Source organism: Canis lupus, chromosome 19, assembly GCF_048164855.1.
Source record: "Canis lupus baileyi chromosome 19, mCanLup2.hap1, whole genome shotgun sequence".
Classification (NCBI taxonomy): domain Eukaryota; kingdom Metazoa; phylum Chordata; class Mammalia; order Carnivora; family Canidae; genus Canis; species Canis lupus.
The window spans coordinates 33,534,171-33,546,829 of NC_132856.1; the positions used below are offsets into that span (position 1 = coordinate 33,534,171).

Sequence of the window (12,659 nt, forward strand, 5' to 3'; positions counted from 1 at the left end):
TGAAAAATAAAGCCGACTTGGCTGGAAGAGTAGTTGTCAATTTGTTTTTGACATTTGTTCCTTTACAGATATGACCCTTCAATTATTCATGCTTACCGGGTCCAAAATGGAATAATAATGACTTCTCTCGTCGGCCCTGCAAAACCTCTCAAGCAGTTTACATAGATTCTGAGTAAGAAAGACATTCAGAGGTGCTTGTGGAGTTGCCAGAATTGCAGAGAAATAACATCCTTGTACCTTTTTGATGGCAAGGTCACACAGGCTATTCCTTCATGAGCACCAGTTAATCTCCCACGAGACAGAAATAGGCAGCAGAGGGGATCCCTGGATGGCTCAGCGGTTTAGTGTCTGCCTTTGGCCCAGGGCGTGGTCCTGGAGACCCGGGATCGAGTCCCACATCTGGCTTCCTGCATGGAGCCTGCTTCTCCCTCTGCCTGTGTCTCTGCCTCTCTCTCTGTGAGTGTCTCTCACGAATAGAATAGAATAAAATAAAATATAATAAAATAAAATATAAAAAAAATAAAAAAAGAAATAGGCAGCAGATGCTGATTTTAAAGCTGTAATATCCAAATTACTAGTCGAGAAATTAGGAGAACCTCATGGCTCTTTGAAGCTAAGCAAAGGGAGGGGAATCTGGCTGTGTGCTCTGGATCCAACAGAGTTCTCCCAGAGTCTTAGCTCCTGCCACACAGTTACTCGACATTCACCTAATACTCTGAATCTGAAAGCACTCTTCTGTAATCGCCTTACAGATACTATGCCTCCCTGAAAAACCGTGGTATCCTCCAGTGCTTGACTTGGCACGTAGGACACAGTACAGGCTTCAGAAATATTTAGTGAGTGAATGCATGAGTCATCTGCATGTGGAAAACAGATGATTTGGTCTACTCTTTGGATCGTCCTTATATTTTCAAGATTTATTTAAGGTGCAAAGGATACCTTCCCCCCAAAAGCAATACTGGCAGTATTAACAGATGCCAGCACCGGCCGTGTGCCCACGACAAGGTCAAGTTTTCCTGTATTACCTCATAATGGCTTTTCCCAAAACTCCCAGGCGTGAGGCTATGTTATGTCCTCCTGTACAGGCAAAGTTAAAGTCACAGCCTGGGTCACGGACCCACTGAGTGTGGAGCAGGACTCTGACCCAGGCCTGTCCAACCTGGCAGTCTGTACCCTTAACCCCCACTCTGCTATGGGACCACAGAATTCCCATTTAGGTCAATTAGAACCATACAACTGAAGTGTCCACTGCAACTTTTTTAATTTAGGAGTTCTCTTTCTTGAAGCTTTCTGGATAAAATAGTACTCTCTTTCAGCCCACAGCATCCCCACCTCAGTGCTCAGCTCCTATGATGATTTATTAGTATTCATGACAGACTTGAATCCAGAGTCCCCACCCCTTCCCCTGTTAGGCAAGGAGTTGCCTTTAAAAGCTCTCAGATTAACCTTGGGGAAGGGAGATCTTTTCTTAATGCAGCTATCAGTCTCAGGGGTATCTTCTCTGCACAAAAGTGGTTGCGAGGTAGGGGGCTGGTAATCAACGTTCTCACTAGTATAAAGAGATGCCTTCCTTCTGGGAGTACTAGAAATGAGCCCAGTAGTAGAGAAGTAAACACATTGCTGGTATCTGAGGAGCTCTCTCTCTTATTCTAGAACCATCCCCAGCTATTTATTCCCCAGAAACACCTCAGAAAGGGTCCTAGTCCCGGGTGTGATTTCAGCTTCCCTTGCTGGAATTGGGATGCATTTTCCCCTAGATGCACTGTTCCCACCTTGCCTGAAATCAGGCCATTGAGACATTATGGGCTCTGTAGCCGTCAGAGCTCAGTAGTCTGTTTAGGGACTTCTCTGGGTGTGTTAACAAAATGCATTCAGAGTTGTAAGCCATGTATTTCCAAGTGCACAATTATTTTGTAGGTTCTTTTCTCAGCTTTATTGAGATAAAATTAACATGTAACATTGTGGAAGTCTCAGATGTGGCACTGTGTAAGTTTCACTGGATGCTTTGATATACACAAGCGCACATTTGAATCACAGCACATTTGTAAGTAGAGACTACCTGGAAGGAAGGAAATTGCACAAATTCCCAGTCTGTCATCCAAATCCTTCACCATGTTATCTTCAGTGGCATTTTCCAGGTAAAATATACCCAGTGTTTTTGCAAAAGAGGTGACGTACTCATTTCCCAAATGAAACCTGAACTATAATCATGGCATGTTATTTGCCTTCCAAGAAACAATATAGTTTTCTAATAGAAGAAAGTATCTTTTCATCCTTTTTATCCCATCCTTGGTCATTTATCTTTCCCTCATTTGAGGACACATATTTGCTGAAAACCCAAAATTCAGCAGTTCACGGGAGACTTTCTCGGGGTTTTGTGCAAGTTAATTTTGCCCTACTGTGAGCGGCATTAGTGGAAAAGTCTGCAAGCACATGGGGCTCAGCAGAATCTTATCTAAAATGTCATCTTTATTGATCCTAAAGCTGACTGTTTGGAATGGTGATCCCTCACCATTGAATTGTTTAAACAGTAGTGTATTAGTATGCACATAAAAATACAGTCAATCATTTCTCAAGATCTATAAGAGAGAAAATGCATTAACTTTTATAAAAAAAAATTCTGGATAGCAGCGTCAGAAAATCGAAAATCAAGTGCAGTGTCTTGATTCAGAGATTTTAAATCTGATAAACCGATGCCGTGTTATTTGTTTTCAAGCTTGAAGACTCAGCCTGCGCATATAGGTTTTCTATTATCTATGGTTAAAATGCAATAAATATAGATAATTAAGCATTTATATTAATAGACTTTCAAAAGGTGAACTGAAGGGATTATTTGCCTGAGCTAATCTAACAGAGGGGAGGGCAGCTAAATTTGCTGAATCTGGTTTGGCTCCGTTGGTTCTTCTTCTGTTATTGCTGTTAACCAATTTCAAAGTGGATAAAGCTGGAAGTTTGTAAATAGATTATTATCTGAAAGGCAATTTTATTTCACTGGAAATGACTTTATTATGTGGAGAAGAGTAAAAATGTAATTTGGACCCCTGTCCAGATGCTCTTAGTCTTGTAGCAGAGAATGGTTTTATTTGTTAATTTGTCCTTTTAGAGTTTCTGTAGCCAGTCTTTAAATAGAGCAATTTAGCATTTTGGGGAAAAACAAACTCTGTACCATCCAAGAATATAATTGAAAATTACCCCATACCCATGCACAATAATTACCTTTCAAAACATTTCCCATTGCTTGACATCATAGTGGTAATTGCTTAATGATATTATAATTTCATTACGTAGGGATTACAATGGCTTAAGTGATGTAAATTGGAAGCTTTGAAAATTAAGTTATAATGAAAACAAAACCTTTTATGCAAGTTTAAAGCACTTATTTCAATGTAAAATTATACATAATGTCACCCAATTTTTGTATGAGTATCATTGTTGGTAGAGTTTTAAAATTCACCCGTTTAAAGCTTTAGTACTAAAAGCCACGAAACCTGCTTTAGTCCCATGGTTATAATGCATGAGGTTCCAGTTTTATAGTGATATGTATTGGAACGAATGCATTTATATAGCAGTTACTGCTTCAGTTTATATGCATTATGTAGCAAAACGCCTACTAATGAATTGGATCCACCTCGATCCCCTTGCAGTTCAGTGATAAAGACCCATGGCCCATTACAACTGTTATTTTCATCTCGAAAGATTCCTAACTGGTCGTAAAATGTATTGAGTCTTCTAACTTAATAGCGCCAGCTTAAAGTTTTATCTTTTTGGAAAGTACCAGCGCAGAGTGTGCTAAGCAGTTACATGGCAAGGAACTTACCTGCCAGAGGTCAGAATGTGTGGATTTCCCCCAATGTGTGGATGGAGTAAAAAGGAAGCATCGGACAGCAGACCCCTGAGATATGTAGACTCATGATCATTTACCTCTGTGATATGCGATTTTAACATTACACCTGATGGAAAAATTCTTTTTACTTTTTGAAAAATACATGACTTTTGGTTGTAAGAAATCTTTTTATTTAAAGAAGCATTAATTGCCATGTCCTTTATAAAACGAATTGGGGGCTTTGTATTTTGTTCAAATCCACTATTTCTTCTTTTGGTAGCAAAAAATCAAACAGGCGCAGTTTGGGGATAGGGAATAAGATACAAGCAAACATACCCCTCTTGTGTCTAACTCCGGTATCTTACGTTTTTCGTGATGACATTTATAACAACATTTATTGAATATTCTCTGTGTGGAGTGTTACAGAGTATCTTACTTAGTTCTCCGAGGTACTATCATGGGTAGTTTTACTATCTTTGCATGTAAGACGGCTAAGGCTCAGAGTCCTGAATTATCCCCCTGTCCCACAGCTACGAAGTGGTGGAATGGGATTTGGACCCAGATCTGTCTGACTCCATTGTCTCGATGTCATGCTACCCATCTCTCTCTATAAAGCCTTATCTTAGGACTCTCAGCTTTGTCAGTGTTTCTATCCTGAGTGACTAAACAATTTATACCCTTTAGTTCATGATTGATTTCAATACTGTCATTATCCTTAATAGTAACAGTAACGATCATTTATCGAACAACTACTATGTGCACTGTGCTATGCATATTATCCAGTGTCCAATTTCATCTTCCACAAAACCCTATGAAATAGACATTGTTATTTGCATTTGATAAATAAGGAAATGAGGCTCCAGTGAAGCAAAATAACCCTAACTGCCCGGAGGTCACTTGGGTAGGCAGTGACTGAGCTCCCCTGCATCCCGTCTGCGGGATCTGAGGGCCCACGGTTCTCTTGGCCACTCTGCAGTTGCAACTCCCATTCCCCACTCCCACCCCCGCCTCATTAGTCTTCAGTAGCTGCTTTTGTTTCATGTGTGAATGTCACATCCACACCTAGACATAGGACGGATTTAATAGACAGCATCGTCACATAGCAGGCACACATTAGTTACTTACTGATTCTGTTCTCTGAAGTAGCCCAAATAAGAAAGGGATGATGGATTGGATATGTGAAGGTAAAGGACATGCACACCCTCCTTTTAATGTGCAGAAGTGACCTAAAGGGGGTCATCTTCCATGAGGAACAGCCTCTTGAAAAGCATTCCCAACCTCTCCTACCTAAAGGAAGAAAGTGGAGGCAGGACCCTAGGGACTGCTCTTAAGGTAACAATAGAAAGGAAAGGAGAGGCAGCCTGCCTTCTCTGATTTTGTGTTCTTAATTAGAAACCTTGCAGGGTGCTCAGGTCAGCCACCACCATTAACGTGGTCATTAGCAAAGTCCTGTCACACTTCAAGGACATAAGCCACTGCAGCCAAGAGTTTCAGGAACTCATCAAAGGCACAGCAGGGATCATTGGATCTGGCCCTGCACAATAAAATCTCACACAAGTGGTGGCCCAGCGCCCCCCCTCCCGCTTCACCCTCCTCAAGGGCCACGTCCCATTTCCTGGTCAGCTCTACTGTTTAGAAATTTCTTCCTTGAGCTGAGCCAAAACCTGGCTCCTTGGAACTTTCCCTCACCAATCCTCTTGCTTCCTCCTGGAACCCCATAGAATCTTCTTTAGCTTCTCTCTTCATTTATCACCCTTTATGTACCTGCAGCCAGGAGGGCTGCTGTCACCTCAAAGCTTTGTCTTTTCTGGAGTTAATAAGCCCAGATTTTGCCTCTGCCCTCCCACATGGACTCTCTTTCTCTCATCTTTGATTTTTGAAGCATGAGAAATGAAATTTCTTTTGTTTCCAAGCCTGAGTTTTTTCAAATGTAGGACAATTTTTTTCACCCTCTTCTGCGTTTAAATTCCCATAATATCAGAGATCCCGACTGAATGTGTTCCTTCCACCACCTTCTTAACAAAAGCAGGGCACCAGTATGGTAGAGAGAACACAGAACTGAGAGTCTGGAAACCCAAGGTCATCCCTGACTGACTCAGCAAGTGACCTCAGATGAGCTGGTTAACCCTGCATACTTTGCTTCCCTCATCTGTCAAACAGGCCCTATAATTCCTTCCTCTTTCAACAGAGGCTCAAGTGAGCTACTGCATGGGGAAGTGCTTTCTTTCTTTTCTTTTTTTTAAATGAGTTTTTTTTTTAAGATTTTATTTATTTATTTATTTGAGAGAGAGCACGAGCACGGTGAGGGCCAGAGGGAGAAGCAGGCTCCTCACTGAGTGGGGAGGCCGCTGGGGGGCTCAATCCCAGAACTCCCGGATCATGACCTGAGCAGAAGGCAGGTGCTTCACCAGTTGAACCTCCGGGGCTCCCAGGGGAATTGCCTTCTACGCCATCGGGGTCTCCACCAGTTGAGATGTTGGCAAACAAGGCAGAGGTGTACCATTCCTCCATTAGCTCCACTTTTTAAGGACTGCTGGCCCTGCATGCAGCCCGTGAGAGAGTCAGCTGCTTTTGTGTTTTTCCCCAGTCCCTGCACGCTCCTTGAGAACAGGGCCTGCTTCTTTGACCAGCTCATCCCCAGTGCCTCACTCAGTGCCTGGTGCAGGGGCGATCGAGTTGTAGGTCTTTGGGTGGTCAGAGGAATGGCTGTGGTAGAATCTCAGACCCCGACTTCACCATCTTGGCCCCGCTCCGTGGGACTTAACTCGGGTTTGTCACTGTCCCGACAGGGTCCATGCACCAGCTTGCTCTGATTTGGAAAAGATGGAGTCCCACCACCTTCCCTTACTCTGGGCGGTCACCCTTTTAATCATAGACTTTGTTCCACGATCACCCTTTCCAGACATATTCAGTATTGACTGAGCCTCTGTTTCGTGCCAGCCCTGTCCCAAGCCCACCACCCAAACCCTTGTGAAAGTAACCCTGGTGAGCTCATAGCCCCAGGGATTGGGTTTTCTCTAGTCCTTCGTAGCCTGGCTAAGGAGGAGGGAGGGGTGTTAGCCTAATCACCCTCCTTCCTGAGCCTACTCTGATCCTTTCCACTCAGGAAAGTCTTACCCTCCTGGCTTCTGGGCTCCTATTACGTGGTTTTCAGAAGTACTCAAGAGGCACTGGCTTGCTGGTGATAGCATCAAGCACACAAGCACTTAGCACAACACTGGGCACAGAAAGATCTTAGTAGAAAGATCTTAGTAGAACAGGTTTTTTTTTTTTCATTCCATGCCACGTGTTGGAAACCATGTGTTGGAAACTCGCTGAGCACTCAGGCAGCAGGAGTTCCTCCAAACTGTCTAAATCATGGTCACAAGAGAAAAATGAAGCCATGTCCATGTTACTAGCAAACTTGACAAAACTTCCTACCTCTAATAAAATTGCACATCGCATCACCTGATGGTTTTCCATTGGTGTTCTATGCTTTGTGCACTTGTGTTCCTAAACATTATCGTTTTAATTCTGGTTTACTTGGTAGCATTTTTAGGGTGCACTCATACAGCTCTGGCCCACAACGAAGTCTGCAGCTGTCACCCTCAAGTCTTGAATCCCACTCCTATATCCCTGATCCTGTTCATCCCTGGGCCCTGCCCCTTCCTTCTGGCCCTCCCTGCCCATTCCCACACTCAGCTTTTCTTGTCCCTTTCCAGTGAAGCAGGCCGTGTACGGAGTCCACACATCTGCAGTGCTCCTCCATCCTGGCCTCGATGTTCACCCTCAGAGTGAGCCTCTCCCAGGAGGGCTGGAGGTTCCTGCCTCCTTGCCCTTCCTGCTCTTGCACGATTCAGGAGCTCCAGGCCTGACAGGCAGCTAATGTGTCTGTGGTTCCCCTCCCCGCAGGTGAAGACGACCCAAGTGTGGAGGAGGATGAGGAAGTGCTGACTCTGCTGTATGATCCGTGTCTGAACTGTTACTTTGATCCCCAGACGGGGAAATACTACGAGCTGGTGTGAGGTGACCCCGCTTCAGGGCCCAGAATGGCCATGTCCAGGTGGGCCCACAGGATCCAAAGCAAGTGAGAGAAATGAAGTTATTTTGTAAATAACATTCAATGTTAAGGATACCTCCATTTTTTTTTTGTAGATGCGTGTGATTTTTTGGCAGTGAAGGAATTAATACAGAGACAAGATTTTAGGACTTTGCATTGGTTCTTACTGCTTAGTTCTCACCCTATCTTTTTTTTATTGCCTTTATCTTATGGAAGCAAATTAAGAGTTATTAATTCAAACTTTTTGCAGTGTTAATCTGTAAATGATGGCTTGATACACAGAAATGTATTCTTGTTTAATAAGATATCTGGGTACCTTTATTACCTATTTGTATTAAAAATAAAGTATGATGGGCAAAAGAATACTTTTTAAACTGCCTCCGTTTATTTACCTTGCATTCCTTACGAGAATATTCCAAGATAATACTTACCTTCCTTAGACTCTTAGAAAAGGAAACACTGTGGACTGGTCAGACTTTATGATTGCATTTTTGTTAGCACAGGCCCCACTGTTCTGTTTCATTAAGGTTCATCCAGAGTTTGCCAAGGATCACAATATTGCTAATCACTTAAGCTGCTTAGTACTGTGCTGTGCTTTTTTTGTTTGGGGGTTGTTGCGTTTGTGTTTTTTTGTTTTTACCAATTATCTCTGAATTCTAATAATGTGATCCAGATCTAGCTCCATGGATCCAGATTTAAGAAGTTACCCATTTGAACACCCCACACACCTCACCACTTCTGTGACTTGACCGGAGAAATGGAGGAGGCTGTCATTGTAACTCTACTTGCTGCGTCACAAGGAAAAAATCATGCACTTCCTGAGTTCGAGGAGATGGCCTTGAATTGTGTGCCAAGTGTATTAATATTGAGCTCAAGGAAGTACTTATATTAGCTGGAATATTTTGTTATTTAATAAAGATTTTTTAATAAAGAAGAGTACCATTGGAAATGAAAAATTACTGGTGTACAATTGGATTTAATGGCAGTACTATAATTTCATTTAATGTTGCTTGATAGAGGAAATAAGAGCTCTTTTTTCAGGAATAGATTTGGGCTCCTGTTCAAGGGATCATACATTATTTAGAACCATGTGTCTGTTTGATAAGCTTTTAATCCTACTGTTCACAGAGCGTACCTTTGTTAGGAATTTTTCCCCAAGATGTTCATACTTACAAAATGCAAACAAATAATGGATGTTTCAGAAAGCTATAGAATGATAAAATAGACTATCTTGGTTATGACCTTGAAGATTGGAGTAGGACCTAGAGAGCCTTGAACCTGCTTTAGTCCATCTCAGGACCATCCACATAAATAGGGGAGTTGACTATAGGTCTGTGCTAGTTAAGACGTGTAGCCACAAATATCAAAAACACCGTGAGCTAAAAATACTTGATACAAGAGTACCTCATGAGCCCCAAAACAGAATGCTACAAGCCTCCATGTGGATTTGAGCTAGGACCTTAGAAAAATGTGTTTGGATTCTTAAATTGCAAATAGCAAACACCCTTGATCTCAGAATTCAAAAACTTGTTGAACAATCAGACCCCAGAAGGCACAGCAATCTAGCCAGCCCAGGGATCCTATAGCAGAAACTCATAGTTTCTCCCAACAGTGGTCACCAAAATGACAGTGCCACCTTTTCTGCCTTGAGTCTCTGCTCAAGGAGCAAGGCTGGTAGGCTTGACTTGTCAGTTATTCCCAGGACCACATGGAATGGGAGTGAGATAGTCCCTGAAGAATAAGGCACGGCTAACAAAATGAGGAGGGATGCCAAGCAAGCAAAAACAACAGATGTCTACTTTGGGAGTCTAGAAGCATTGTTTCTGCCACTCACCTCTGATTTGTCTACAAAATGAATTATCTCCCCCATAATTCTCAGCTACTTAGTCTACCTGCCAATACATTCAGCCATTCCACACCCATATATCCAACCATGAAGAAATATGAATTCTGGATTTCAATTCAAAAATCCCAGACTTGGCATTCTGTTTGACCACTTTGGTCCAATGATCACCAGAACCCTCTGATGTGGATGGGTTTCTCATGAACCAAGTAAACACTCCCAAAGGTATCTACCATGGCCTCTTATTATCCACTTCTTACATTATATTTGTCCTTTTTTAAAGGAGTAGCTTCATTTCTGTTGAGGTGATTTTTTTTTAAGATTTATTTATTAGAGAGAGAGAGAGCACACACAAGTCAGATAGGGGCAGATGGAGAGGGAAAGAAAATCTTAAGCAGACTCCACACTAAGCATGGAGCCCAATGCAGGGCTCAGTCTCACAACCCTGAGGTCATGACCTGAGCCAAAATCAAGAGTCAGGTGCTTAACTGACTGAGCCATCCAGGTGTCCCTATCTTAAGGCCTTTTTTTTTTTTTTTTTTTTTTTTTTAATGATAGTCACACAGTGAGAGAGAGAGGCAGAGACATAGGCAGAGGGAGAAGCAGGCTCCATGCACCGGGAGCCCGACGTGGGATTCGATCCTGGGTCTCCAGGATCGCGCCCTGGGCCAAAGGCAGGCGCCAAACCGCTGCGCCACCCAGGGATCCCCTTAAGGCTATTTCTACTGAAGAGTTGAAAACTAAAAATAGATATGCTTCATACATAATTTTAAACCAAAATGGAACAGCCAATTAACTTAGCAATTCATTGACTGGGCTGTACTGCTTCACTGGTCATCAAATTTTGCTGCATATTAGAATCTCCTGGGAAGTTTATAAAACTATCGATGCCTAGGTTGCATCCCCAGAGAGTCTGATTTAATAGGTCTCAGGTGCAACCTGGGCATTGGAAATTTTTTAAACCCCCTGGCAATTCTAATGTGCCATAATGCTTGAGAACCACTGCTAGAGATCAGATCCAACGTGATGAGAGGACAGAAGATTTGTCTGATGGCAGATGTATCGGTAGGGAAGAGTTGATTAGTTTCCACTTTCAGGACCTTGATTTCTACCTTTCCAATTAAATGTGTATGGAATGTCATATCTGAAACCATTACAGATGGATCCTGGAAAAATAGGCTGATGCACTATGAGAATATATTTTAAAGATAATTTGGTGTCCGTTTTGGGACTGACTCAGTTTGTTTCATATATATTGGGATGCAACTTAACAAGTGACTTTAAGTCTTTAGTCTCTAAATTATTATTTAATTACTGAACCTAGGTAATGAGAATCATGGAAAAACAACAGTCAGCTAATATGTGACATCAGATCAATGATTTAGCTTCCCTGGCAATTATAATTGCTCTCTCCAATTAATTTAATTTTATATTATATTAAAGGAAAATACTGGCATATGCAAAATACACAGGCACTTTTGCATAATAATTTGCCCTATTGTGTTTCTCCATATTTTTAGATTAGCTTCATTTAAATCCGTCATTTCAACTATATCTTGACTTTTTTTTTTTTGAAGTGCAAACTGTGTTTAATAACCAAGGATAGTGCAATCACAGATTGTTCAACCTGCAGGACAATTAATTAAAAGAACTAATTTTAAAGTTGCCCTTTGGCTTTAATTAAAGAGCTAGCTGCTGAAAGTTTCTGGACTACTGGGGGTGGGGGGAGACAGTTGAGTGACAGCAAATACAGTACTAAAACCAGCTTTAATCCAGATTGCCCCTGTGACTCTCAACCTTCAATCAGAGGGGCCAGAATAATGAGGATTTAGAAATCACCGATCCACACACGGTTGCATTACAGGATTTCTATTTCATACATCATTCCTTTTGCACTCCAGAGAAGTTGGTCATGAAGAGAATTCAAGCAAATCTTATCTTCCCTTTTTCTCCCATTATAAAAGTTGAGGTAGAATCATCTAGTTGGGCCTAGAAAGGACAATCAAGATTATTTCTTTAAACTCTGATTTTATAATGGAGAAAAGTGAGATTCAGTTTAGGAAGTTAATTGTCCAAAGGTTCTCAGCTGCAGAAGGGAAAATGGAATCCATGACTCCTCACTTCCAACCCAGTTCTGTTCCCACCCTGGGGAAATTAAAGTGAAGATTCAAATGACAGAATCAGGTGGATATCACAGACACTGTACAGTGGTCTCCGGAGGACACTGGCGCCCTCTCAGAAGCTTGGGCCCTCTGACTCCTTCTCCGTTGCTCTGTACAGATTCTTTCTTCCCTCCATTGTCAGCCTTTACACTTCGAGGATCAGCGTTTCCCAAAATGTGTTTCAAGAAACAAATGCTATTCAATGTCAATAAGCTTTATGAGCTTGGGGAAGAAGCTCATGGTCAAACAATGTTGGGTAATACTGGAGAAGCAGAAATGGTCATTTGTCTTATCTGGAGAAGTAAGTTCTCAATGGCTTTAAAATAAATTAACATGAAGAAAGAATGTCCAAGCAGGAGTGGAATATATAGCACGTCTTAAATTTCTTTGTCCTCAGAACCCCTTTGCAATAGAACATCTCAAGGGCCTTATCCACCCACAGAAGCTCCTTTAAGAAATGCTACAGAAGATGACCTTCCACCTCTGCAGGCGTGTGAGCCCTGACCTCCACCACAACTCCCAGAAATGTGTGTCCCCAAGTTGGTGAGTTGGTTGGGAGAGTACGTGTATACTGTTTGGTGATGGCAGTGGGTTTTTTGCTTTTTGTTTTTGTTTTGCCCAGATATTTCACTGATCCCTGACCACACTATTATTATTCTTCACACCCACTGTTCATCTAAAACAGGGTATGCTGGCACCTGAACTTCCTTAAGTCAGAGACTTTGGTCACCTAAGATGGAGAAATTTCTTTTCTCATGTTTTAAATCCTACAAACTTATGACTGTAGGTAAT

The 12,659-nt window shown here is 42.0% G+C and overlaps 1 protein-coding gene across 36 annotated transcripts in view; it reads left to right on the forward strand.

Moving 5' to 3' along the window:
• The window catches only part of CFAP20DC (CFAP20 domain containing), a 247,113-nt gene extending 234,830 nt beyond the window's left edge, over positions 1 to 12,283 (forward strand). For 26 of the 36 annotated variants that reach the window (XR_012011871.1, XM_072785601.1, XM_072785600.1 and 23 more), the window contains one exon: positions 7,715 to 8,225. Coding sequence is in view for 29 of the 36 variants with exons in the window: in XM_072785601.1 (XP_072641702.1) it covers positions 7,715 to 7,827 (113 nt within the window). In the remaining 7 variants the exon portion in view is untranslated. Of the gene's footprint in view, positions 1 to 7,714; positions 8,226 to 8,535; positions 8,819 to 12,264 lie in introns of those variants that run through there. The other 10 variants (XR_012011866.1, XM_072785594.1, XM_072785605.1 and 7 more) reach the window with 3 other exon arrangements.
• The last annotated feature ends 376 nt before the right edge of the window (positions 12,284 to 12,659 follow it).